Below are 27,793 nucleotides of genomic sequence, written 5' to 3'. Positions count from 1 at the left end.
CAGTAGCAACAGTGGTTGTAGCATAGAGTGACCGAGAACGCGCCAATCAGTGCGGGGCCGCGAGGGGTGCTGGGAGTTGTAGTCCGGGCTGCGCGGGAAGGCGCGGGGAGGAGCGGGCGGATGGACTACAACTCCCGAGGAGCTCCGGGAGCGGCGCTTCCGGCCCGGGCGGCAACGGAGCCGCCGGACGAGCGGGTAGCGGGCTTGGGGTCGCGATGTGCCGGGGCCGGGCACCGGCGCTGCGGCCGCTGCCGCTGCCAGGTACGAGCGGGGCCAGGGAGGGCAGCGAGCGCCGGGGGCGCTGGGCCGCGGCCGGGGGGCGGCCCCGCTGTGGGGAGGTGCTCGGGGCCGCTCGGGCCGCTCGTTGCTGGGTTCCCAGCGCTGTGCCGGAGCCACCATGGTCGTTGAGGGGCACCGGGGAGCTGCTGCGGTGCTCGGCGCATCCCGCCCGCGCCTTGCTTTGCTTTCCCTTTGGTGCGTCCCATGGCGGGCTCGGTTTTGCCTCTTCCTGCCCCGTTACCGCCCGTGTCGCCGGTGGCTCTTTCGCGGGCTCCAGTAACGCCGTTCCCTTGTGATTCGGTGGCACCACTTGCGCCATGAGGGGTATTCGCTGGTAGGTGTCCGTTGCAAACGTGCTGTTTAGTGCTGCCCCTTCTGCTGCCATCCCGGAGCTGCTGCCCCGCCGAGGGACCCGCTGTCAAACCCTTTCCTCCTGCCTGAGCCGTGGCTGTGAGCTGAGGAGCCCGTTGTGGTGCTTGAGAGCCAGAGGTGAGGGCCAGCTTCCAGTGCAGCTTGGTTCTGAGCTCCACTGGGTCAAACACAGGCTCTGCTGGGGTGTGTGATTAAAGCTGGTGCACAAACACAGGTGAAGCTTGATATGTATGGAACAATCCATGTTGCACCCGCAGGGGTAACTGTGTTGTGCAGAACTCCAGCCTGGCAGCGTTTTTGTCAGCTTTGACGCTGCTGCCAAGCGCTTTGTTTCAGTCCCAGCGCTTTAATTGTGCCTCCTGGTGCATTTCCCCCCCCCCCCCCCCCAGCAGTGTATTCTGTTCAGCCTGTACTAAGCACTTAGTGTTGCTGTTAAACAGCTGCTGCCTTGTGGCTTCCAGCGTTTATCTGTCAGTGACTCTTTATTTACAGCCACAGCATCTGTTGGGATGAAGGGAGAGGGCTGGGTGAGTGAAGGACGGCTCCAGACAGCCTTTGCTGAGGGCAGTTGGCACCAGAAACTCAAGTGCTTCATGCAGGGACCTGTCCTCAGTGTGCTGGGTCCCCCTGTGAGTCCTGGGGTCCTGGGCACTGCTGTCACAAGCCAGGCTGAGAAGGGATGTGGTAACTCCAGCTCTGCAGCTTGGTTTGCTGCAGCAGCAGAGTGCTTGCAGGGGAAGCTGCCCTGCGGAAGGGAAGGTTTCATGGTGAGGGAGGGTAAACTTGACCAAGTGGCTGTGGGAAACCTAAACCAAGCTGCTGGGACCAGGGCGTCACACGCAGGGAATGCAGGTAGTGTCACTGGAATGGGAATTTTCACCGTGTTGATTGAAGCCAAGGGGGAAACCCCCAAATCCATGGCTTTTGGGCAGTTTGGTTCCCAGTGTGATCCTGGCCACTCCGCCTGAGAGTGGTGGGACTGAGCCACTGTGACACAAACCCCTTCCTGCTTCACGGAATACTCTGATTACATGGGCACGTTCAGTCTGTCAGGACTCTTCCCTCCCCGTTTTGATGCCCCCAAGTCCCTCATCTTCCCTTCCCTGCCTGTGCCCCTCTGCTGTGGGTGTTTGGAGGCACACACTGGCACATCCCCTTGCCCATGGGTTGCATCAGGGGCTGGAGCAGCCGCCTGGGATGAGGGAGGTGGCGGGTGCTTGCTCACAGGGGTGTGTGTAACCCTTCTTTCAAGCTCAGCACCCCCCGCAGGGCAGCAGCACCCCAACTTACCCGTGTTCAGCATCAGCACAGCCCGAGCTGGGAGCTGCCTCAGTGACCTTCCTGCTTGTAATGAGGTGTGGAACTGCAGGAGCTGGCTTGGGGGGCTGGAGAGGGATAGCACCTGCTCTGGGAGAGCCTCAGCCCCTTGTTCTGCTGCATGGGGTGGGTGTCCCGGCAGTACCAGTCCCCACCGTGAGTGGGGCGAGCCCTGCTCAGGAGCTCTGCCTTTTCTGTGGTGTTTCTTAGCTAACTGGATGGATTTCCTTGGATTGTCTCCGCGAACAAAGGCTGTTTGTTGGGCTGTTTGGTAGCCAGTGTGAATACAGAGCAGCTTGGGAACCAGCTAAAGAGGGGGAGAACCTCCAACTCCCTGTAAAGTGAGGATGGGCTGTGCTGTCCCTGGAGATCTGTGATCAGAGGACTGAGAGAGTGGCTGTTTGTCCTGCACTGGCCTAAACCCCTCCAGCTCGGAGCAGCCAGGGGAGGCAGCGCGGAGATTGGCTGAGCTCTGGGATTTTCCAGCTGGATTTACATATCGCCCACTGCTCCGCATGCCTTTGTGTTTGCATCATGAGGAGCCGCGCACACACACACACACACACACGCACGCACAGATAGCGGAAGAGACTCTGACCGAGGAGCAGCTGCCCACAGCTTAGGACCTCGGTCATGGTGGCATCCTGCCGGGCTCTGCCGGGACAGCCGAGGGTGAGTTTCCTCCCAGGAATGGTGCTTGTCCTGGTGCTGCACGGCAGGGCTGTCTCTGCAGTGCTCCCCGGGGGCTGCTGTGCTTTAGCAGGCAGGGAGGGAGGAACGGTTCTCATCCCTGGGGCTGGATCCTGGTGAAGAAGCAGGAGGTGTCCGAAACCCAGCGCCAGTTTCGAAGCGGGTACCTGTCGCCTGTGTTGGAGCTGTGGTATGCTGATGTTCGCAGTGACCTCTGCAAGGATGTGTAGTGTTTGACTGTAGCAACCCAGCAAGTGATTCCCGAGGTGGTTTCTGGTGGTTTCAGAAGTGGAACTCCTCTATGTTCTCTAAGCAAAGCAGCCAGGTTTGGGAGCAGAGGTGGTCTCTCCCCCTGCCTCATCCTAACTCATCCTGGCCTCAGTACAGCTGCTGATGGTACCCTGGGGGAGTGATTTAGATCCAGCTTTCCCAGTGTGGTGTTAGGTGCTTGTGGGACACTGAATGGTGCTTCTGTCTGAAAGCTCTCAGTAGATTTGGCACAGTGGAAGTGTCCCCATCCACTGGTGTCTTTCTGAACCCGTGCTTGTCCAGCAAAGGGCAGGAGACCACTGCTTTCGTGGTATTTTGCCAGGGTGTTGGTCTCAGCTGCAGGGGTTGGGTGCTGCTGAACCCGGGTCTGTGGCCTTATGAGTAAGAAAATGCTGTAGTAGGTGAATGCTTCCAGGTTTCCTGACATGGAAGCTTCAGGTGTGGCTTTTGAGTCATGGAAACAGCACTGAACATTGGCCTCTGTTCTGACTTGAGGTTAGGCTTTGGGGGAAAAGAGATGCTTCATTCCCCCAGAGCAGTCACTTTTGATCAGGTTACAGGCACATTTGATGCTTTAGGTTTCAACATGAGGTATTGCCAAAAGCTTTTCTCTCCCAAGGGCTTGTTACCCTGTAGGAAAAGCACCTGATTCTAAATGATGTCCCTCTGAGCTGCATTTGCACAAAGGGATGGCAGTGTTCAGACGCTCCCTCAGCTCTGCAGCCAGCTGGAGCACTGGTAAAAGCAACAGCAATTACAGATAGCCCTGCTCTGGTCGTTGCTGACGGTTCAGTACAACCGTGGTCCTGCTTGAGGTACCTCCCAACAGCCTGTGTGACTCTGAAGAGCAACGCAATGCGTTATGAACAAGGAGAAGGCTCTTTCTGCTCCACAGAACCAAAGAGCAGGGAAGTGCTCTGCTCTCTCAGTAAGCCTGAACTGCTGCTCACGTTTTATGTTCTAGTGCTGACCGCACAGCTCAGCATCTGAGCCTGGCCTTGGAGGAGCCTAAGAACAGTGACCTCTCCTTGGGTAACAGGAGGGTGAGAAATGGGTGAGAGCATTGCTCTGCCTGGTCCCAGTTCTGCAGCAGTTTGGAGAGCACACGGGCCTGACCACATCCTGCCATCTGTTTGCCTCGTATTTTCCCATCGCTCAGAGTAGCTGGATTAGGGATAACGTCAAGGCCAGGTTGGACACAGGGGCTTGGAGCAAGCTGCTCTAGTGGAAGGGGTCCCTGCCCGTGGCAGGGGCTTGGAGCTGGAGGAGCTTTAAGGCCTCTTCCACCCCAAACCGTTCTGTGATCATTCCATTTGTCATTCCCTGAAGTTTCTCTGCCTGCACTGAGCCCTCCTGAAGCAAAGACCAGAGCTGCTGCTCGCTCTTTATTCAACACCTTCACCTACAGCCTTGACAAAGCTTGCTCAGCAGTTCCCCGGGGGAAGGGGGGGCTCTTGCAGTGTCTTTAACCTGAGCAGTGACCATTGAGCTCCACCCTCTGCTTCCTGCCCTGAGAGATGTCTATCTCCATAGTCTGCTGTACATTACACACATTCCTATGGCCCGTGTTTTACGAGTCAGACTGGATGCTGACAGTCCTCGTCACCACACGTGTTCTTTAAGCCCTGTTAACGCAGTTCACAAGCGCTTAGAGTGCTGTTTCCACCTGAGACACTGACAGAGCAGGCCAATGTGACTGTCCCGTGATTGTCTCTGTAGAAGTGTTGGCATTTGAGCTCCTGAGTCTTGCCTCGTTTGTGCTTTGGTCTGAGATGTTCCCTTGCAGGTCACTGTGGGCCAGGAGATGAGTTCACAGATGTAAGGGCAGCCCCTCGGTACTGCAGGGCAGGGTGGCCGGAGCTGCCCCACCTGGACTGGATGGACCAGCCCTGTTACCTCCCCTGGAGCCTGGATGCATGAGAGCTCGGGATGCAGTGAGAAAGGGGTGTCCACGGGCCTGCACTTCCTGCTCTCAGGACCTGCTTGCCTGCTCCTTGTCCCATGGAGCAGCAGGTTTAGCTTCTGTAAGAGTATTTCCCAGTGATGTGCCAATACTCCCAAGCGTCACCCGTCTTGTTCTGGTGTTGTAAGAGGAACGGAAGCTTCTGTCATGTGCCATCAGTCCCCAGGCTGTGAAATGAGGGAAGCCACATCACCCAGAGGCTGTTCCCAGCGGGAGCGGGATAACCCCATCCCTGCCCTGCGCAGGAAGCCAGCGGCACCCATCTCCAGCAGACAGCCCTGCTGTGTGGATATCCAGTTTTGCCAACCCAGCAGCTTCCTGAGGGGTGAAGAACCTTAGAGACAGCTTCAGTAGATTGAGAGAGGGAGGTGGGAAGAACAAAGCAGAAGTAGAGCATGGTGCTGAGCTTTGTGGGCTGGTGATTGTGTAAGGCAGAGATGGGGACAAGTTTCTTAGTGAAGAGATGTTGTAACCCCAGAGAGCAGCCCCAGCACAGACCCCAGCGGTGCTGTTGTAATGCTGTGATTCCCCCATTAGGAACTGGCTCCTAGTTGGGACCAGGCAGGTTATGTGATGTTTGCAGGGGATGAGATACCCCACTGATCCCTTCTCCTCATGCCACATCCCCCCTCAAAGCCTTGGCCTTCATCTTGAGGTTGGTTGTAAGGATCTTTTGCTGGGTATTGGGGATAGCAGATGGAGGCTGTGCTCTGGGGCTGAGAGGAGGGAGACCACACTGGTCCCACCAGACCTCTCTTGCGGGCAAGCTCTTTAGCACAAGCAGAGGATCAGCTGAGCCACTGCTCCAGAGGTGGTTCCTGTCCCTGAGATGAGGTGCAGAGATGGGGTTGGTCCTGTTGGTCTCTGCAGTGGGGAGCAAGAGCCCTGCTCTCCCCAGCCCTGCAGCTGCTGGAGGCCGGATTTTGCTTGCCTGGATTACTGAAGGAGGAATTTTAAGGCTTTTCTTCTCCCTGAGTCTCAGAAGCCCGACCTGATCCCTGTGTTGTGCAAGTACTGAAACCTCTCCCTTCCCCTCCATCTGGTTACTATCAGGCGGGTGACTTAGCAAACAGTGGGTCCCCACAGCTTCCTTTTCCAGGGTGGATTTTTCCCCCTCTTTTTTACTCTCAAAACCACTAAAGTTCCATGTTACAATAGTAATAATCATAATAAGGATGCCCTCCAGGCAAGGGGAGCCTGGATCCAGGCTGGGTTTTCAACCTGATCTTCAGCCACAGGGATCCACGTGTGTCAGCAGCCCGGTGCTGTTGAAGTTGCTTCAATGCTTGTGCTGTGTTCCTGCAGCAGTTCTTGTTCTTTCTGATCAAACCGAGTGTGTCCTCTCACTGCAGGTGTCAGGGTGCTCTGCAACCTATTTTGCTGTAACCATGACGGGGTTCAGATGCCAACACAAGCCTCAGGGATCTGATGATGTTTGCAGGTGCTGCGGGGAGCTGGTATTCATGTCACCAACACCAGCTCTTGTCTGCTTCCTTTTAACTTCTTAGCAGCTGGAAAAGGCCTTTCTCAGCACCTTTAGGAAGATGTGAAGGAGCCAGTGGGCAGTGCTCTGGAGAGGTGTTTGCTCTGTTCAAACGCTTCCTGTGTGTGGTGGTTGCAGAGATTTGGAATCCGATGTGCGTGTGGTTGCTGGCGCTCTGCAGCCTGGCTGATAGCCCACATTGTTTCCATTGCTCACATTCCTCGGGTTTCTGTTTGGAGAAGGCATGGAGCAGGCTCCTGCTGCTGCTTGCAGGTAGGCAGAGTCCATAGGAATCCAAAGACTTTCATCTTCAGGCTTTGTGGTCCATATACACTGTGCAGAAGATGAACTAAGGAGACTGCAGGGAGGAAGCAGCTCCGGTGGCTTGGCCACGGTTGCAGAGGGTGAGAGCCTCAGTGGGGTTCAGATCTCATGGGGCCACAGGCAATGTGTTACCTAAAGGCATTGCCCATCCTCTTAGACCACCCCCCCCCCCCCGTGCCTTCTGCTGTCCGTGCTCTAAGCAAAGGAATAACAGGATCCTGGTGGCCAAAGTTCCCGCTTGCTGGAGCCCAGCTCTCAGCTCGGCAGGTTTCCATGATGCAGCAGCACAACACTGCTTCATTCCTGCTGTTCTTGAGACAGCTCCAACAACTCTGCTCAGCATCTCCTGAGGGATCTGGCATTTGCAAACGGCCAGGACAGTGCTTGCAGACGTGTGGAAAACATTAGCCAGATCCCTGGTTTTAAGACGGGTTTGGGCTTGGGATTTCTGTTTGATGGGGTTTTGGTGGGTTTTGGGTTGAGACTGCAGCTTTTTCCAAGGGTTTAGCCCTGAGCAGTGATTCCCTGGACTGTGCTGCTGCTGTAGCCTGGCAGATGTCTGATACAGAACCGCAGCGAGCACCAAGAAGTGCTGTGTCAGGCAGGGCTGAGCTCTTGGCCAAGGGCAGCTTGAGCATTGCCTTTGCAGTGTTTGAAACGTGAGTGCAGGATGTGACCAGCCCCGTGTGCAGGCTGCCTTGTGCTGGTCTCAGGGAGGAGGTGGCCATGCCCTTAGGCAGGGACTGGGAGGCCCCAGGTCACAGCTACCTTGTGTCTCTCTTTGAGCCTCAGTTTCCCTTTCTGCAAGGTGGAGAAATCAGTGGTCTCCTTTATGAAGAGCCTGGAGATTTAGGACTTGTGACCCTCCAAGAAGATAAAACCAATCACTAAAACCACCCCAGACACTTCAGCTCCCCACACGTTGGAAGTGTGAGCAGCAGGAGTGCAGAAACCTGCTCTGAGTGGTTCCATCTCAGCAGGGACCAGGAGCTCCGTGCTGGCTGATTGCAGCATCACCTTCTGTGGTGTCCTTTGCTGGTGGTTGGCTCTTGTCCTGCAAAAAGGGACTTGGGTTGTGTCTTAGCAAACAATTTCTGGCCTGTCTGTCCTCCCTGCAGTTGTCTGTCTGGTCTGTTTAGCCCTTGGACTCTGATACTGACAGTGAGCAGCAAGACTTAACTATATCTTGGATGTAAAGGGATCACTTAAGCAGGACCCTGCCTGAGCACCTTATTCCTGGAGCACAGAGTCCCTGTCTGGGATGACAGATGAAGGGACAGCTTGGGAGGAGAGCTCAGTGCCCTGCTGAGCCCTTGTCTTGGATGGAACCCTTTGCTCAAGCCAGAAGCATCTCCATCCGATGGCACAGAAGAGGTGCAGCTCCTTCCTACGGGTACCCTGGCTCAGAAGGAGACTCTTTGAGAGCGTCTCATCACATTCTCTGGAACAACAGCATTATTCTGTGCCCTGGAGCCAGTGTTGGGTTTCACGGGAGGTTAAAAAACTCCATGTGTTCTGCAGATCATTATTGTGTAATACTTGACTTTGTAAAACTGAACCCAGTCAAAACCTGTGTAAACAATGGAGGAAGAGAAAGGAGCCCATCTGCTGACTGTGCGGGAGAGGGTTTCTCTTGCAAATCCAGACTGTGCTGCTTGTTTCTGAGCAGAAACTGGGAGTGAGATCCAGCATCACAACCGTCTCACTTACATGAGAGCAAGGTTTCTTTCATGGGTTCCATGACCTCGTAGCTCAGATCATGCTGGAAAGAGCTCCTTTGATGCGAATGTGCCTCAATTAAACGTGGGCTTTTTTGCCTGGCTTTGTGTTCAGCAGCACGGCCCAGGGCTTTGAATTAAATAGCAAAACTCCCACTGAGTTCAGCACAAGAACAGGATGAGGCCTGTGCTCATCACACTCTTCAGTACAAGACAGCCCTGAGTTCTGGGGCTGCAGGGGAGGTCTGGCTTTGGTTTCCTTGGCTGGATGTGCAGAAGGTGCTGCACAGCCTGCTCAGGAGAGGGGCTTCCTTGGAGGCATCCTTCTCTGTCCCCCTGATGGGGATGTGGGGCTGCTGAGCTTCTAGGGCACCTCTTCCTTCATCAGAGTCCTTGGAGAGAGGAAGGCAGTGACAACAACCCCATTAAAGCAAAGCCCTGGTGACCGATTGGGGTGTTTCTATCCTGTGCTCAGGAAGTGGCCTAAGTCACAAAGCTGGGAATGAGCAAGCACCGTGGGCTCTGGGGTCCAGGTCAGCTCAGCTTGAGCCTCCCAGTTAATGGGATAAGGGTTTTACTGGTATAGCTTTAAATCCAGGGACCTTTCCTGCCCTCCGTGCACTCAGCTCCCAGCAGGCTGAAAGATCCAGTGGGATGCTCTTGTAGAGTCATCTCCTGAGAAGTCTCCTCTGCTGTTCAAACAGTTGTGTACTTAAAAGCAGGTGATGATTCCGGGTATTCCCGTCTTTGGGTTATTTTAAAAGATAAATGCACGTTTAGAAAATGGGAATGAATCAGGAATGATCTGAAGGAAGCTCACTTTGCCCTTTCCACTTGCTTCTGGAGCTCCAGGTGAGTGTAGGTAAATCCTTGGACTTAATGCTATAGGAGAGCGTTCTCTGAGCACAGGAAAATACAACGAACCTGACTCTGTCCTTCTTCTTCCACAGAGCAAACTTCCCACGACTAACAGATGCTGGGTTAGATTATGAGCTCAAACAAGAACGCTCGCTACAATCGTTTCTCCAGTGGCACAACGAGCATCACCCCTTCCGAAAACACTAACGGGGTAAGGCTCAGTGGGGGTGCTGCTTCTTATGTTATCCTTTCTTCTGAGACAGTGAAGATGCCTGTTGAAACTAAAGGTGTTTTCTTGCCTCTTAAAAATCCCAGTATCCACAAGTAAAAGCTGGGAATACGTCTGCACAAAGGCAGCAAGCCTTTGGGCTGTGCTGCCCTGATCACACTGACCTTCACTTTGCAATGTTTCAGACAAGAATGGAAACAACTTTTGGACCAGCCTACCCTCCTGTGACCACCATCACAAAGGGTGAGTGTATTCCGTGCATGGAGCTTCTCCCCAAAGCATTAGGTGTGATTCCTGACAGGTTTCTTGTTGTTTTACACCTCACAAAGCTGTTGGGAGAATCCCTGTTTCATTAGAGTCAGGCGCTGAGGTGCTGGTTTCGGTATTATGCAGCTAAGTGGTGTTTAATCATGGCATCTCATCACGAGGCATGATGGAAAGGAGCGTGCACATGGAAATTAGGCAGATTTAACAGTTCCACTGGGAAGCCCCTGCTGCCATCAGGATGGTACAACAGGGTTTGATCCAGAGCTCGGTACCAAAGCTTATTTAGCCCTGTGACTTGTCACGCAGTCATTCCCAGCGCTGAAAATTCCCATCTCCGTTCTGCCTGGCTGTGAGTCACTCGGGATGCTTGGGTAAAACCCCCGCGGCCGTTTTTAGCTCAGACACGAGGGGGTGCAAGTGTTCCTGCTCGTTTGAAATCCCTGAGCTTTGTTCCTCACAGCAGGTGAAGTCTGAGCCCTGACACGGGGGTGAATGCAGGAAGAGGTTTGGTTTCATTTCAGAGTAAGCTGTATTTTGCTAGAGACAGACCATGGCCCTTGACACTGATTTATGAACATCTGCCTGAGTTAGGTGTTAGGATTACATTGGTGCAGGGCTCTGGGCTCTAGATGGTTTAGGACTCTTGGGTGCTTACAGTCACAATTATATATAAGTCAGTAACATGATCGTTATACAACTCTCTCATATTTAATTTAACATGCTTCCCTCGTGCTACAAGAATATCCAGACCTCCCTTGATCAAAGCAGATCTTGATGACTGAGATATGTGGGAGTATAAGGTTTCCTTTTAATAGGATTTTAACCTAAGGACCTGGGAGAATATTATGTGTGCTCTTTTCTGGGCAAGCTGCCTTCAAAGGGCTGTGTGCATGTCAGCGAGCTGTCAGAGATCAGGACTGTTCTGCCTGATATACCCAGGTCATGAACTGCAGTTGGGGAATCCTTAATCTTTTCCTTTTCTAAGGAGTGCTTACAGCTATGGAGACTGAGCTGTAGCTTGGAAATGTCTCTGAGGAGCCTGAATAAATGTCTTTTTCTCTTTTTGTTTGCTTTAAAGCTGACGGGACCAACACTTTCAAACAGCACCGCCGGACACCATCCTCCTCCAGCACACTCACCTACTCCCCACGAGATGAGGACGATGGCATGGTAGGTGTTACCAGGGACCTGGCTGGCTTAGCTGGTTGTATGTCCAATGAAAGATGTCTGGTGCTCCTCTGGACTTCTCTGCCTCCCTCATCGTTCCCATGTGCTGTGTTGTAGCAGAGGCAGGACCAGCCTCAGCATTTCCTGGCTGCTCCCATGGTTGGTGCAGTGGGGAAGCAGAGAGGGTAATTCTGACCTGGGCAGTAGGCTGGTGCTCATTTTCAGACTGCTTGAGAATGGCATGTGGGTACAAAGCTCACAGGCCTACTTGTGAGGATGTGCCTGCCTCCTGATGCGGGGGTCTTAAAGCTCAGGAGAAAGCAGAGCTGCTGTCAGGGATGTCTGGGGCTGGGACTGGGGCAGTCAGTGTGGATTGGGGTGTGTTGGGTGGACCATGCAGCAGCACAACCGCCCCTGCAGTTACGACCAGAAAATCCATTCCTATTTCCACCTCCAGATGGGGCTTCTGACCACAAAAGCAGGTTTGAAGCCTGCAGAGTGGGATGTGGGACACTACAGACTGTGCTCATCACCTGGGGATTACATCACCGGGGGCTTCTCACACAAACCATTCCCGTATCTCACGGTATCTTTGCAGACAAGCACTTCCCAGTTTCATACCCAGCTTTCTCACCCATCACACTCGCTTCTGAGCAGCTTCTTTTGGGGGAATCCAGTGACCCCACAGGCCTCCGGGTTAGCTGCTTCCAGAGAAATTCAATCAGCTAAATCAAGAGCAGCAAAGCAAAGCAAAGCTCAGTGAACGGATGGGCACCTCTGAGGCCTTGACCTTCTCCTGTCCCTAGTGCTACAGCCCCATCTTGTAACCACAAGCTCCTGTTTAGATTGAAGCATGTTAGGAGTAGACTTCAAATGAAGTAAGTGGAATAGAACAGAACCATAGAATCGTAGCTTTTAGGAAGCTTCCTTCGCTTTGTCAAGGAATAACCTGGGATTTCCCTTCCTCATGGCTAAATTTTCCCTTCTCCAGAAGCTGCCAAGGACTCATCAGCCATCAGAAAGACAGCTCGAGACGAGTCAGAGCCCTCCTGCAACATCCACCACCCCTTTTTCTGTCTTGTTAAAGCTTCTGTTAATGAAACCAAAAGCAGAGCAGCCTGTTCTGGGTGCGAGGCAGGAGTGATTGAGTGGCTGCTGTCATCTTCCCTCAAAACAGTGCCATGGCTTCCCTGCCTCACTGTGCCTATAGGGAGCAGGAGCGAGGACTGCATTAGAGCCTTTGTGTGTGAGCTGCTTTTGTAGCTGACACGGTGGGAGCTGCACATAAAGATTACAGCTCAGTATTGAAGCAGATGTGTCCTGTTGGATGGAGAGCTGACTTGATGTCCAAAGTCTTGAATGTTTACAGGGAGCTTCACCTCTGAAGCAGAGGCTGGACTGAGTTACGGGCCAGCCACAAGCTATCCATCTTCCAGCTGAGGTTTGTCAACTCTTAACCTTGTTTGCTTGGCAAAAACAAAGGCTGCAGATATCTCGAGGGGTATTAAATACCAGCACACACCTCTGCCATTCAGTGCTGTTTCTACAGCCCAGGTGCAGTGATCTTTCTTCTTTCCTGTGTAGTTAACACCAGCCAGGACCCAGGGGAATGAGCCCACAGTGTGGCACAAGCCTAGTAAGGCTGTGCCTTGCTCCCCTGCCTCCTGATAGTGCTCTCAGGCTGCAGTTCCCCCTTTTCCAGCGGTGATCCATGCAGGATGTTGCTCCAGGCAGCCTCCCTGCTGCCCTGCTCTCTGTGTCACCTCCAGCCTGGGAGCTCTGCACAGTCATTCTTGTTATTTCAGTGGCTTCTGTTACTAGTGGAGGAAAATAATGAAGTGGATGCCCATCAAATTGATTTACCTCATTATAACCATGCCTCCTCAAGGTTTACATGTTTGGCCAGTAAATATGCTGTCTTAAAGAAAAAGAGCTTTATGCTTTGGCTTCAAAGCAGCTGCAGCATTTCTGAGCTCCTAGGATCCTGGTAGCATGAAAATGAAGCAGCAGAGCAGTGTGAGGAACCAGCAGGATCCTGCTCGGCTTCTCTTCCGCACTCACTGCAGTGTAGTTTGTCTCTGGGGAAGGCAGCAGCCTCTGAAACTCATCTCACATCTTCCATTGCTGAATTTCCTGGCCCCTGACATTGGTTTTGTCTGATGTTGCACACGTTCACCCAGGGGAAGCCCATGAAATGTGCCTCTGGAGGTTCAGATTGAACAGGAGGGAAAACTGTTGTGCACACCAGGTAGTGCAGGAGAGGATCTCAGAAGAGCAGAGGCTCATCCATGCAGCTTTCCCTGTTCCAGAAGGGCAGTGCCAGGGCTGGGGAGAATCCCTCTTCAGTGAGGCAGGGCCAGTGACCTTCAGAGCTCCTTCTGTCAGCACTTCTAAGGGTTTGTGACTGATGTAGCCTACAGCCAGGTAGCCTGGGCATTGGTCATCTCTTGCTGCTGAGGGTCTGATGCTCATGGCTTCATTCTCCCATTTCTTCATCAGCTCATCTGATCCTTGAAGACTTATTGCTGCTCTCTGTGCTCTTCCCAGTCCCATCTTCCCAGCAGCCTCTCTTCTGGAGTAACCCAGCTGGGTCTGTGCTGTGCTGGACCCCAAGTCCAGTCACCCCATGGGTTGAAGACTCTCCAGCTTCACTTTGACCCCGAATCCCATCTTGGCTACGTGCTGCTGGTTGATATTCCACCCTTAGCGATGTGCCGCTGGTTAATATTCCAGCAGCAGCGTTCCCTCCAAGCCAATCCCAAGGCTGCTGTAAGCAGTGGGATAGTCCTTGATTGGTGCATGCAGTGTCCACTGAGCTGTCCCCTCCCGAGCAGGAAGCGACAAAGCCAGTCTGCACTGAATTCAATAGAAGGAAGTCTCCACACTTACACAAAGCAATTTGGCAGAGTTAGATAGCGAGTGAAACAACAAGTGCTGCTGCAGAGATTAGAGGCATTGCAGAAGCTGGTGCTGTCTCTGGGGGAGATTTCCAAAGCTTTCCATGAAGGATTAATTCTTCCAAGCCATTGCTTTGCTGGTGCACACGGTAAGTATGCAGAGGAATGCACCTTTGAGAAAGTTACGTGCTTGGAATTCAGTTGTCAGCTTGGTATAGTAGCTTCAACCTGACTGATGCTTGTCCTGTCTTGGAGCATGGAGCAGCGTTCCAGGCAGCAGTGAGACGTGCAATTTGTGGGGGCCACTGAGTTTTGTTTAGGGGGGACACTGAGCTTGAAGTCTGTGCAGAGGGGATTGGAGCAAGGGAATGATTTTCTAACCAGGGCTGGTTTTCCTCTCGTTGAAGCCTCCCATCAGCACTCCGCGCCGCTCCGACTCCGCTATCTCCGTCCGTTCGTTGCACTCCGAGTCCAACATGTCCTTGCGCTCCACGTTTTCACTCCATGAGGAAGAGGAGGAGCCAGTAGGTATTTGGGATTGTCTGAAGGAGCTGTAGTAGGAAGTTCAGTGTCAAAAAGAGTACCTTTGTGGACTCTTGTGAGTACGTGGAGCTGTGGTGGGCAGGTTTTGGGGCATGGCTGCCTGGCAGCACTCCTGGTGTTAATTTTGTTTCCACCACTGACTCCTGCAAGTTTCTCTGCCTCCTTGTGCACCATTTCCCTGTCTGTAAAGAGAGGACAATGGTGAGAGTTTTCTGCTTCTTGGAACAACTGTAAGTCTTTGCAAGGTCATGTGGGCCTCCCTGGCTCTGCTGCACAGCAGTAGGGGTTGCCCGTCTTTAGGCTGGTGGTCTAGCCCCAGGCAGTGAGACTAATACAGTTTCCCCCCTTATTCAGAGCCCCATCCTGCATTTAGGGCCTTGTGGCACCCCACTGATTGATTGTAAGCCCCAGGAGGGTGCAAGGAATTGTCCACATTTATTCTTGCTGGGGGAGAGCACTGTTAAGCTGAGCTTTGTAACTAACCCCACACTGGATGCATAAAAGACCAGGCAGCATTTTGTTGCTGATCTGGGATAAAAGTGTGTTTCATATTTAGGAACCCAGGGGGGGTTGTGTTTGCATTTCTGAGGGAACACAGGATGAAAGGACAGCCCGAGCTGCAGTGATTGATCTGAAATGCTCTGGAATGTGAAACTCTGCTCTGGTGTGGAGGGGAGAGCTGTGCTGCTGTGGGAGGAAGGACGTTGCTCAGAGCTCCAGCAGTCTTAGCTGGTGAACAGAACTGGAGAGATGGGCCTGTGGCAGCAGAAGTGATGTTGTTACTGCTTCCTAAGGGAGTGAAAGAGCCTTTCCTTCAGGAGGTTTTAAAAACACCGAGGGACAAGCTGGTTTAAAATCGCTTTTAAACTTCAGGCTTAGTGCAGGGGATGGTTTTGACAGCTCTCTGTTCAGTCCAACCAAGCAAAAAGTACCAGACAGTGCAGATCATGCAGTTCTGATGACTTGAGTCACTCGGGGAAAGAACTTGGTCCTGATTGGGTCCTGATCCAGCCAGATGCTGGTGGCCCTCGGTTTGTGATGAGCTGAGGGTCTCCAGCCATTCCCAAGTGCACTCCTCCCTACCTCTTACACCCTGGAGATCAGCAGATCCAGTCCTTGGTGTTCCCTGTGCCCCAGGCTCCCAAAGGATCACCGCTGAGGAGTTGTTTCGTTCTTTCTGCAGAGCTGGAGGCTCTAACCCCGTGCTCTCTGTGTCCCTTTCTCTCCTCTGCAGGAGCCACTGGTGTTTGCTGAACAGCCGTCCGTGAAGCTGTGCTGCCAGCTCTGCTGTAGCGTGTTTAAGGATCCGGTCATCACAACGTGTGGGGTAAGGCAGCACTCTGGCAGATCACAAGCGTGGGCTCCACAGCTGTGCGAGCTGCAGCCAAGCCCTGACTGTCCCCAGTGATTGTCCCTGATCACTGTCAGCCTGAGTGAGCAAAGACAAGGCAGCCCCTGACCAGGGAGCCAGGCCAGTGTCGGAGCAGAGATGCTGAACCAGCCTGCAGTGGGGGGGGGGGGCACTCAGCACTTATCCACAGAAGCCTGGGATAAGCTTAAAATGGGGCAGCTTTTCCCAGGAGAACTGGCACCATTCAAGCCCCTTTGTGTGGCTTCAGTGAGGTCTGAACCTCCCCATTCCCTGTCCTGAAGGGCTCTGCAGGGTGCTGCTGCCTCCTGAGCACCCCGGGAGCGGCTGCTCTTCAGCTGTGAAGTATCTTTCTTATAAAACAAGAATGGCTTGAAGCTTCATTTAGTTAATGCTTGCAGAGGGATTTGAGATCCTCTAATGAAAGGCACAGTGTTATGAATATTCCTGTATGTTCCATTTTACTGGGATTTAATAGAAACTGTATATTGTTATGGTTCTGTGCTACATGCGGAGAAAGATGACTTTATGACAGGCTCTCTAATGCTTCTGACATGCTTCCGATTGTTGGGATGGAGCTGCAGCAACAAAAGCAGAGCAGGATGGTTTATTGCAGTGGGGGTGCTATCCCCAAAGGTGCTGAAAGTGGGTGCAGATTCACTGCACCATTTCAGTAAGCACCAGTTCGTGGAGACACTGAGATTTACTGGTTAATATGGAAACAAAAAGCTGGTGCAGGAAGCAGCCTGCCTTCACTTGTAGCCCTGGTTTGGCAGCTCGGGAGGGAGCACCATGCAGCTGTGCAGGGCAGGAAGAGGCTGCGTGAGCAGGGCAGCAGATAACAGCTCTGAGGAGTGACTTGCAACCTCTCCAGTGCTGCTGCCAAGCAGGGGAATGGGGTGAGGAGGCTCCAGGGAACCCTGGGGCAAGCTCAGGACCAGTGAAATGCTGCCGCATCCTTTGTTCCTCCCTTCATATCCATTAGCATGTTAGATTGTGTTTGCTGCTTTATCAAGTTCAATTGTTCGTATACATTTCTGCTGTAAGAATAAAGAGAGATATATTTAAAGTGGCCAAATTTACTGTGCATTCAATGGGCTTACAAACCAGCTGTCCCATCCACCTGACAGCAGGAGCTTAAAAGAGCTACAGGGGGGTATATGTGATGGGTTGACTGGCCAAGGACAGTGAGAGGCCAGATTTGCTCTCGCTCTTCCTCTTAAGGACTGCTCAGGGACATGAGAGGAATGACAGGGCCTTAAGTGAAGTAGAGAAACCCCATGCAGACTTGGAGGGTAGGAGTATCAGTGTGACTGATAGGGTTTAGCTGGCCACATGATCACAGCCTGATCCTGAACAGGGCAGAACCCTCAAAGTTTCAAGCGTAATACCTGCTGACAGGTATTATGTTCAGGAACAGGACCCGTGTTGCACCCCGAGCTGCAGGAGCAAGCAGCTGGGTTTTGCCCTGTGGTGCAGACACAAGAGCAGACTGAGCTGTAAGCAGGTAGAACATCTGCTGAGCCCCTGAGCCACAGCCTTTCATATTTGCCACCTTTCCCATCATTCACCACAGGGAGTCATTTGTCCAATGTTGTTTATGCTGACGCTGCTGTTTCTCTTTGTCTCCACAGCACACGTTTTGTAGGAGATGTGCCTTAACATCTGGTGAGTACAGAACTGCTTGTGTGGGATGCAGCCAAAAGCTGTTGTGTTCTGGTCTGTGTGGTTTCACTCCGAAAGAGACCTGCAGAGAGATGTCTGAAGGGCTTGAAACGAGCTGCCAGTCAGAGGGTGCCTCTGCAGCAGTGAGGGGCTGGGGCACAGGTGGCTGTGCAGCTCCGAGCTCTCATGGTACATGCTATTAACATGGCACCAGAGGTCTGGGCACTGGATGTTCTCAAATCCTGGAGAATGCAATGGATAATCCCAGGATAATGCATAGCTTGCCCAGGGTTTACCCACTGACTGCAGACAGAAAGCTTTTCTGTGGTTGCCTGAGGAGCAGGGGGGTTGTGTTTGACAGGGACCCACCAAAGCCCTCCTCCCTCATCCCATAGTGCTGAGCCCCAGCACAGCAGCACTTGGAGCTGCTTTAGCTCACCCAGCTCTTCCAGAAACCTGATGGAGCCCAAGTGCCTGACTGCTGGCCTGGCCTAACCACCTGCCATTTGGTTTGGACTCTGCAGCTCTTCCTGCCTTAAGGTGTTCATGTTCCACATGGGAGGCATCTCTCTGCTTTCCATGCTAATTCCTTGCGACCGTGTCCTGCTACATCTATCCCAACCAACAGATCTGTAGCAGAAGGCTTTGTAGTTGCAATCCTGGGTTGTTCAGTTTTGCTCCTGTTCTCAAAGCTCATGTCTTTGCTTAGTGCAGCATCCCTGGCCTGCAGTGCTGTGCTGAGCTGAGTTATGTATGGGGCATCTCTTGGTCTGTGGTTACTGGGAACACTCACACTTCAGCAAGCACAAGGTAGTCTGAATCAGTGTCACCTTTCATGGGCAGTTAGCTCAAATGATCCTGCATTAACATAAATAACTTCACCAAGCCCCAGCACAAACCCAGAACAGTGGCTTGTGGACCTTGAGTGAATATTCATGGCGTGTTCCATTGCCGCCATGTGGGAGCTGGCTCTGTTGGCCAGAGGAGGCTCAGAGCTGTGTGAAATGCTCCTGCAGTGGCTCAGTCCTTGCTGATGTCTCCTTTGCTCCCCTGCCTGGCAGAGAAGTGCCCGGTGGACAATGCCAAGCTGACCGTGGTGGTGAACAACATCGCCGTGGCCGAGCAGATCGGGGAGCTCTTCATTCACTGCAAGTACGGGTGCCGGCCCGCGGCCAGCAGCAAGCCCGCAGCCTTCGAGGTGGATCCCCGCGGCTGTCCCTTCACAATCAAGCTCAGTGCCAGGAAGTAAGTGCTTCTCACCAGTGTGCCCCACCACCAGCAGCCTGCTCTCCTGTCTGAGCTGCCCTGTGGCTGCTGGGGTGTGCAGGGCTGTGAGAATGGGCAGGACCTGAGGGTGCTGTGTCTCAGTCGTAGGATGATGGCACATGGGTTGGTGTCAGGAAAGGTCTCTGCTCGCACTTCAGTGTCTCAGCATCATAGAGTCAAATAGGTTGGAAAAGACCATGAAGTCCAACCTTTACTCCAGGACTGCCAAGTCCACCGCTAACCCATGTCATGAGGACAAGGGATGCACTTTGAAAGCAGCCACCTCACATCTAGATTGAAACACTGTGGTTATGGTCAAACAGAGACTTTGGGATTCTTTCTGTGTGAGGAGATACTCTAGTTATATCCTCCTAATCTGGAATCTGGCTTTCTCCCCATCCCAAATGCATTCATTGCCTTCCCTGTCCCCTGCCCATTGCCTGTTGATAGCTGCCTGAGGGCTCAGCCCATCAGCTGCAGAAGTAGATGTTTCCTCTGTAAATGTGGCCTGTTATTACTTTCAGCTTACTGCCCAAATAAGAATTTAAAGCTGTAATTGCAGTCTTGAAGCAGAGGCTTTCGATCACCTGACAGTCTCACAGGGCTGTTTCCTCCTTTCCTGCTAATTTCTGTTGTTTCCATTAAGTTTTGCTTATTGCTGATTCTCCCTCCTTTGGCTTCTCTCCGTGGGCAGAGATCATGAAAGCAGCTGTGACTACAGGCCCGTTCGCTGCCCCAATAACCCCAGCTGCCCCCCGCTCCTCAAAATGAACCTGGAGGCACATCTGAAAGAGTGTGAGCACATCAAGTGTCCCCACTCCAAGTACGGGTAAGGAGCCGATGCTTTTTAGTGGCAAGAATTCACCAAGCTCATTTCTGAGCTGCATTTTGGCTACCACAACTTTAGGGTAGCCCCATGGGCTCTGGGCACCTCTCCCCAGTGCTGTACAATGGCCTGAAGACTGAAACCAGGCTGGCGGGGCTCGCAGAAGGCAGCCCCAAGGCTCTTGTGGAGAACAGGCAGGTCACTGCCCGGATGTAAGCTCTGCTGTTGAGGTGAGGAGGAGGAGGGTGAGGTGTGTAGGGAGAAGAATCAGCTGGAGGAGAGTCAGTGGATGTGGCCAGGGCCACGCAGGGAGGAGGATGAGTACAATAGTAATTCAAGCATCCTGGCAGTGGCTTTAAGTCCGACCTTCTCCCAGGGCAAGGGAAGTGCTGATCGGGGTTGTTTCTCACCCAAGCAGGAGGGCAGCCCAGGCTGGGGGCTCCTCACAGGATGCACACTTCCAAGTTACTGTTACAGGAAGAGATGGCTTGGCAGAAGCAAGCCATCTTGGCACAGACAAGTCCTGAGAGGGCAGCCCTGATTCCTTGCCATGCTGCAGGCCCAAGGCAGCATCTGCTGAGGTTGGCTGCTGTTCTATCCATGGGTTTTGATGGCTCTAGATGGGCTCCTGGTGAGCACACAAACCAACACCATATTCTGTCTCTTGCCAAGATCTGGTTTTCCTTGCAGACAGTTCAGTTTGAGGCCAACGTCCTGGTGGGTATTATGGAAGCTGCTTGGCCTCTGTGCTGCCCTGCAGTGCCTACACCCATCAGGATGGTGAACTGCAGTTCCCCTGCTCCTGGTAGGAGGAGCAGAGCAGGCAGAGGCCCACCACAGGCTTCAGACCTTCTGAGGAGCCAGCTGAGCAAGACCTGCAGCACGAGCCTTGCTCCAGCCAGCGTCTGCCTTCCTCTTTAGGTGTACGTTCATAGGAAATCAAGACACTTATGAGACCCACTTGGAGACGTGCAAGTTTGAGGGTCTGAAGGAGTTCCTGCAGCAGACAGATGACCGCTTCCACGAGATGCAGGTGGCAATGGCCCAGAAGGACCAGGAAATTGCCTTCCTGCGCTCCATGCTGGGGAAGCTCTCGGAGAAGATTGATCAGCTGGAGAAGAACCTGGAGCTCAAGTTTGGTGAGTCCACGCCGGGTGAGCTCTGTGGTCAGAGCTGTAGGGACAGGGCAGCTCTCTGTTGGGTGGTAGATTCATTCCCTGTTTAAAACTGATGCTGAGCAAGTTTCAGGAGGCTCGGATGTTCCTTGCAGAGGAACAAATAGGGGTTCCATTGACTTCTCTGCTGCCAGAACATCACAGGACCTGTTCATCTCTTGTAGATGTGCTGGACGAGAACCAGAGCAAGCTGAGCGAGGACCTGATGGAATTCCGCAGGGATGCCTCCATGCTGAACGTGAGGAGGGGCTGGGCCCTGGGGTGCAGTAGGGAACAAATGCAGTTACCTGGCTCTGCTGCTGGTTAGGCCTCTCCTGCAGTGGGGAATCTTTGTGGTTCCCTGTGTCAGCCAGGAGACACTCTTCTGCTCCAAAGCCTGGTACCTTTTATACTGGCCAGGGACAGTATCCCCTTCTCCCTGCCTGCAGAGAAAGCAAGAAGATAAGCAGGTCCCTCCTAACAAGCTGGGAGTGAGAGCTGTCTCATCATTTCAGACATCATTCAAGCACTGCTGTTGGATAGACATTCCTCCTTAGTTCAGGCAGGCTGCATCCCACTGGATGTACTGATTAGGAGGAGCTCACCCTGCTTTGACTATGCAAACTAATGAAGAGGAGCCCCATGGACGCAGTGGGGCTCCTCTTTGTAGTCTCCTCCGTGGACTGTGGAGGAGACTACACATGGAGGAGAGAACAAAGAGATCTTCTAATTCTTCTCGAGCAAGATGGGCTTCAGGAGCCCAGCTGAGCAAGCAGTCCCATAACCAGATTGAGTATTTTTAGCAGTTTGGTGAATGGCAGAGCAAGGACAGTGAATTCTCTAAAGGTATTTCTGTGCCTGCCTGAATACTGAAGAGCTCAGTACAGGGCTGAGATGCTGTCAGAGCCCTGTGGCCTCTGGAGGGAGGTGACAGAGGGGTGTACACATGGAGTCCTAGAGGAGAGACCTCCAATCAGAGACCTATCCAAAGGCAAGAGTGGTTTTAGAGTGGAGGGGACAGTCCTAAGGCCATGCCCAGGAGTCCAGGCTGGTCATGCTGGCTCTGCAGCTCATGCAGCTTGTTCTCTTTCACAGGATGAGCTCTCCCACATTAATGCTCGGCTCAACATGGGCATCCTTGGATGTAAGTCTCAGGTTTTCCTCCTCTCAGGCTGGGTTTGGGGTGGTGGCCCAATGAATCCCTTTTAGGCCACGTCACAGCTATGCAGAGTTGTCTCTGGGTGCAGCAGGAATTTGTTTCCTGCAGGAGGAAGGCACTGGTGAGGGAGTTTGCCAGAAGCACTGGCCAAGGGGAGCTCACAGTGTTGCAGGGGTCTTAGCTGCTGGGGAGATGTCAATGTCAGGTGGACTCTGCACCTCTGGCCTCCCTAGGTCCAAACCAGGAGCTGCTTTAGGGACATGAGTGCTGGGGCTCAAAGCAATGATACGTTGATGAGCTCCAAGGGTGGGATGCGAGGCTCCTTCTGGCCTGCAACAAGGTGAAGTGCAAGGACCTGCTGGGCCAGTGCAGGGAGCTCTGTCCCCTCCTAAAGCACCATGACCAGGCACAGCACTGTCCCGCCTCTGACCTGCCCTCTTGTTTCTGCAGCCTATGATCCTCAGCAGATCTTCAAGTGCAAGGGAACCTTTGTGGGCCACCAGGGCCCTGTCTGGTGTTTGTGCGTTTACTCCATTGGAGACCTGCTCTTCAGTGGCTCTTCAGACAAAACCATTAAGGTAAGAGCTCGCCTCTGCCATGTAGCTGCTGCATTGGAAACGTGCATCAGGTGGGGCAGGAGCTGGGCTGCAGTCTGGGGGTGAAGGTGCCACTTCCCAGAGAATCTCAGTGGTTCTTTGCAGTTCAATTGGACAGAATTCTCTGCAGGGCAGCACTGTGTGATTAGTCTCCAACTGTGGAGAGACAAATGGTGGCTTCTGCAAAGCCTGATTAGAATCTCATCCCTGCTGCTGCTGGCTTTGCTTTGTATGGTGTTCAGAGCATTCCAGCTTATTTCAGCTTCTGATTTTATTTCCCCTTGTTCTAAAAAGCCGTCAGAGAAAACAGCCAATTCCCTGCTCAGATCCGTCCCTTCTCCATTTTATGGCGTGTTTGTTTTCCTTTGTCCTGTTTTCAGTAACTCACACTGACAGCACTGACCTAAACAACAGCTCCCAGTGTCACTGGGGGGGCTGCTGGCTGGGCTGGGGAGCCACATGGGCTGCCCTGCCAGGAGCAGAGCTGGGGTTTGGTTTCTTCAAGCAATAGCAAGAGCCACGTGGAAGAAAACGGACATCAATGTATTTAATCGATAGAAATCAGCTTTCTCCGCTGGCTGCTCTGGGCACCACATCCCTCTCTTTGAGAGACTGGTGTGAGCTCAGTGGGGAGACCTTTGCAGTGGTATTGGAGTCCTAAGACAGGGTGTGAGTTGCTGAAGCAGGAGCCCAAGAGCTGCCTTCCTGGTTCAGTGTGTGGTGTAGGGCTGGGAAAGGCAGAGCTGCTGTTTGCTGCTGTCAGTGTCTCAGTGACTTCAACCTGACCCTTTGCAGTACATTTCCTTCCCTAGCCGGGCTTATCCGTGCCTGGGAGCCCGCAGGCAGGTGCCCATTGACAGCCTGTTTCCTCCTTTCGGTGCCTTTGTGACTTTGCTGACGTCCTGCCCCGGTCCCAGCTGCTCTGTTTGCTGGCTTGTGACCCTCTTGCTCACTTGTGTTTCCTGTTAGGTGTGGGATACCTGTACCACGTACAAGTGCCAAAAGACCTTGGAGGGTCATGATGGAATTGTACTGGCTCTCTGCATCCAGGGGTGAGTGGAGAGGGACACCTGCCCCTGCAGAGAGAGGGGGCAGAGCACTGGGGTTCCTAAGCATGGCCTTACAATTCCCATCCTGTGTCCTGCACATGCCAAGATTGTGAATGAGAGGCACATCTTGTCCCTTTGCTCTTTCAAATTGACAAAGTGTGAATCTCTTTGGCCTTCCCATCTGTCCTGGCTCCTTCCCTGGTCACCAGAGAGGAGCCTGGCCTCCTGCTCAAAGGGCCTGGCTTCCCCATGGGACTTGGGTTCTGCTCCTGGGGTTGGTGTGTTGAGTCCTGGCCCAGTGAGGCTGTGGGACTGCAGCTCCTGGCCCAGCACAGTGCTGGGAACCCCTTGGGAGCACATTACTGTCCCTCATTGACCTCTCTTTGTTCTCTGGTCCATTACAGGAACAAGCTGTACAGTGGCTCTGCTGACTGCACCATAATTGTGAGTACCCAGGGCCCCTGCTCTCCTCTGGGGTGTGAGATCCACAGCCCAGCCCCAGGCTGCTGTAGGGCAGGGACCTGCATCCTCTTTTGTCTAAGGCTGTTCAGCTGCCAGTGGTCTAAGACTGATAACCCTGTGTGTGCTTTACACCCTGCCTTCAGCCAGCTTGCTCCTGGGTTGGATTTGGCTGTTTCCTGCAGTATTTCCCACTCCCTGCTCCTGCATGGGGAGCAGGAGGCTGGTGCTGAGCTGGGGCAGGGTGATCAGTCTGTAGCAGGCCCTGGTGCCCTCTCCTGTGTGTGATTCCCTGCCTGCAGAGGCAAAGGGAAAGGGCTCCAGCACAAGGGGCCTGCCCCTCATGCTCATTCTTCTTCTCCTTTGCAGGTGTGGGACATTCAGAACCTGCAGAAGGTGAACACGATCCGAGCACACGACAATCCTGTTTGCACTTTGGTCTCCTCACACAACATGCTGTTCAGTGGCTCTCTCAAAGCCATCAAGGTAAAGCTCTGGGGTGGTCTGGTTGGGGACCAGTGGTACATTGGCAGGCATCTGGGTCCAGACAGGAAGAAAGTGGCACTTTGGTGTGTAGGTGACCTTGTTGTTTGTCTGAGCCACACAGAGAAGCACAGCTCCAAGAGCAGCCAGCACTGCAGAGGTTTAGCCCTTGCTCTGCTGAGGTCAAAGATGTTCTGGGACTTGGCTGAAAACCACTTTTTTCCTTCAAACTCTATGAACCTGAGGCTGCAGGGGGAATATCTCGGCAGTTCCTGAGTGTGTGTGTCCTTGGGCCCCCAAGAGACCTTACTCAGACCACTGGGAATTGTGCCTGCGGTCCAGAATCGGCTGGGGACCCAGGCTCTCTGTTTTGAAACCCCCTCCAGAGGATCATGAATCTGCATTCTTTACCTAAAGCATGCAGAAATCAGGGAACAGCTTTGCAAGTTGCCCTTTAAAGCTTTGGCTGGATTCCCCTGGTTCTGCTTCCAGCTCCTGGTGTGAGCTTATGGGACCGTCCGTCTGTAGGAAGGCACATGCTCTTTTCTTCATCTAGGGCCCGGAGGAGCAATGAGACAGCCCTGAGCAGAAGGAGAACCTGAGGCCTTTTCTTTTGTTATCCTCAGCCACTTTCTGCCAGAGGAGCTGAGCAGCTCTGCTTGGAATGGGGAGTGAGCTCTGCTGGTCCCTTTGTGCTGAGGGTTTCAAGCATCGTTTTCCAGGAGCTGTGGGAATGGAGCTTTGGACAGGCTGGGAGTGTAATCCATTGCAGTTCTTTACTGTAGGTTTGGTTTAGGGTTCTCTGCTAGGGAAGGGGCTCTGCCAGTGATAATGCAGGCTCCGAGCTGGCTCACCCAGGCCAGTAGGAACATGCTTATTCAGCACAGTGATTGTGTGGTTTATCTGCGAGGCAGTGGGTTCAGGCAGTTCCCCCCAGGCAGAACCAGCACAAGGTTCCCCATAGTGAGCTTAGGGCTTTGTGCTGGCTGGGCAGTGCTGGAGGCTGCTCCAGTCCCACTGATAGCCTCCTGCATGTCTGTGTGTCTGTCTGTGCTTGCTGCAGGTCTGGGACATTGTAGGTACCGAGCTGAAGCTGAAGAAGGAGCTGACAGGCCTCAACCACTGGGTGCGGGCGCTGGTGGCTTCTCAGAACTATCTCTACAGTGGCTCCTACCAAACGATCAAGGTGGGACCCTGAGGCTGGTGCCAGCTGTAAGTCAGGTTTTGGTGCCATCCAGGACGGGGTTGTGTGCGCAGGCACACACAGAGGGGGTGCGGTCTCCCAGCTTCTTCAGCCCTGATGTTCAAAGCTGGGCAGTTAAATAAGGTAACAGGACTTTGCTCATCGGTACTGACCATTCCCAGCTGGATACACCTGTGATGTGGGCACACAGGGAGCCAGGCTGACTCAGCGCTGCAGAGTAGCTTCAAGGGAGCTCCGTCCTGGAAAAGGGTCCCTGCATGGGTCTCATCCTGCCTCTGCTCCGGCTTCTCTTTCAGATCTGGGACATCCGCAACCTGGAGTGTGTCCACGTGCTGCAGACGTCAGGAGGCAGCGTCTACTCCATCGCTGTGACCAACCACCACATCGTGTGTGGCACCTACGAGAACCTCATCCACGTAAGGGCTGAGGGGTTGGAGGCATTGCTTGGCTTGAGGCTGGGCGAGGACATGGGTGCTTGTCTCTGCCTGTCCTCTTCATGGCACAGCGCCCACCCTGAAGATGCACATGGAGGTGGAAACGCTCTGGGGGGAGAAGCTGGTGGCCTGCAGCCTGCTGCAACCTCCAGGCCCTGCTCTTATCTCACAGGTCTGGGATATAGAGACAAAGGAGCAGGTCCGCACGCTGACCGGGCACGTGGGGACAGTCTATGCCCTCGCTGTCATCTCCACACCGGATCAAACCAAAGTCTTCAGTGCATCGTATGACCGGTCTCTAAGGGTACGTGGCCAGGGCTGTGCAGCTGCATCTGCAGGGACAGCCTTGGAAAGGAAGGTTGGGGACTCCTCATCCCTTCATCCTCCTCCCTGCATCTTCACCCCTGCATCCTCATCCCTTCATCCTCACCCCTGCATGCATCGCATCAGTGGTGTCACACAGCATCTCCCATCCCTCCTGGTGCTCAGGGCTGTGCCAGAGCCCTGTGCCACTCGCTTGGCTCACACCTCCTGTGTCCCCATAGGTGTGGAGCATGGACAACATGATCTGTACCCAGACGCTGCTGCGACACCAGGGTAGTGTCACTGCCCTCGCAGTCTCCAGGGGCCGCCTCTTCTCCGGCGCCGTGGACAGCACTGTAAAGGTTGGTTCCCTCAGGCTTCTCCTCCATGGTTTGGTCTCTTCCAGCCCTAGGACTTGGGGCATTACATGAGTTAGGAGCCATCTTCAAACAAAGAAGGGATGGTTCTCAATGGGTGGGAGATTTAATTCCTGGCAGAGGGCATTGTGGGTGCTGGATGCCCAAAGGGAAGCTCCACAAGAGGCTGAAGAGAAGCCCACAGAGCTGCTCGGAACAGTCGCTACCATGGTTCTTGTCTCTGCACCGCAGGTCTGGACGTGCTAGCGAGAACACCACCCTAGTCCTGCACACTGAAAGACCAAAAACTCCTGCCCTCCGTCGCCTGCTGGGTGACACCACCACTCCAGAGCAACTGCTGCAGCTCCTCTCCACACCGACCACTGCCCGCTGCTGCCCACCGGCCGGTTCCCTCCCCACGGACCCCGCTGGCAGCTCTCAGGATGGGTCCAGGCCATGGCTGCTCCAGATGTTCCCTCAGATCCGCTGTTGTGGTGCCAGCACCTCCATCACCACAGGCTGCACTCCTCTGCCTGCATCTCCCCTGCCAGGGAGCAGCCTCTGGGGCCAGGGCCAAGCCTCCAGCCCATGGGGCACCAGTGTGGCTGCAGCACAGCCCTTGGGCTACCTATGGGACCGGATGGCTCAGTTATCACAGGCAGGAGCCAGCCCAGCCAGGGCAGTGACACTGGGAGGAGGCTGTGCCCTTGGCAGTGGTGGAACTGAGCATTAGGCCTTGCCCTGGGTTGGACCCTGACCCCTTTTCTGTCTCTAGTATTTAATTTTACTGCCACGATGTCAGGCTGATCTGTGTGGGAAGAGGTGTTTCCTTGAGTAGCCAGGTACGATTTTTATGCCACAGCTAGTTCTCAAATAACACAAGCCCATTGTTCACCACCATGTAATAATGGTCTCCACATTAAAAAGACTCCGTTGCATTTTTACTCACATTTTCTACTGTTTTTAAGATTGTAATATAGATTTGGTTATTTCTTCATTGACAATAAAAGTGGAAAGAGTTGTTCCTGCCCAGTGTGAGTTATTGCAGGCTCGTGGTGGGGACCAGTGGCCAGCACCAGGCTTGGGGCACCTC

General features: G+C 53.5%; 1 protein-coding gene across 3 annotated transcripts; it reads left to right on the top strand.

Annotated features, from left to right (window-relative positions):
• Nucleotides 1-169: 169 nt before the first annotated feature.
• On the top strand, nucleotides 170-27,721 carry TRAF7 (TNF receptor associated factor 7). Of its 3 annotated transcripts, XM_057398098.1 has the most exons (21): nucleotides 170-261; nucleotides 9,367-9,485; nucleotides 9,689-9,746; nucleotides 10,849-10,940; nucleotides 14,242-14,358; nucleotides 15,612-15,704; nucleotides 17,381-17,414; nucleotides 18,473-18,656; nucleotides 19,372-19,506; nucleotides 20,425-20,642; nucleotides 20,843-20,916; nucleotides 21,753-21,801; nucleotides 22,267-22,394; nucleotides 23,382-23,464; nucleotides 23,866-23,905; nucleotides 24,290-24,406; nucleotides 25,467-25,589; nucleotides 25,904-26,023; nucleotides 26,214-26,345; nucleotides 26,587-26,706; nucleotides 26,953-27,721. In XM_057398098.1, the coding sequence occupies exons 2-21, from the start codon at nucleotides 9,405-9,407 to the stop codon at nucleotides 26,965-26,967; spliced, it is 2,013 nt and encodes a 670-aa protein (XP_057254081.1). In that variant the 5' UTR covers nucleotides 170-261; nucleotides 9,367-9,404; the 3' UTR covers nucleotides 26,968-27,721. The 3 variants fall into 3 exon arrangements, with proteins under 3 accessions (XP_057254081.1, XP_057254082.1, XP_057254083.1); XM_057398099.1 differs by lacking the exon at nucleotides 14,242-14,358; XM_057398100.1 differs by lacking the exons at nucleotides 170-261; nucleotides 9,367-9,485; nucleotides 9,689-9,746; nucleotides 10,849-10,940 and adding an exon at nucleotides 13,594-13,983.
• The last annotated feature ends 72 nt before the right edge of the window (nucleotides 27,722-27,793 follow it).

Source organism: Pezoporus wallicus, unplaced genomic scaffold (assembly GCF_028554395.1).
Source record: "Pezoporus wallicus isolate ANWC-B61680 ecotype Strahan unplaced genomic scaffold, APGP_CSIRO_Pwel_v1 contig_6274, whole genome shotgun sequence".
Classification (NCBI taxonomy): Eukaryota; Metazoa; Chordata; class Aves; order Psittaciformes; family Psittacidae; genus Pezoporus; species Pezoporus wallicus.
Note: the sequence above shows the minus strand (reverse complement) of the source record. Positions and strands in the feature narration are given on the sequence as shown.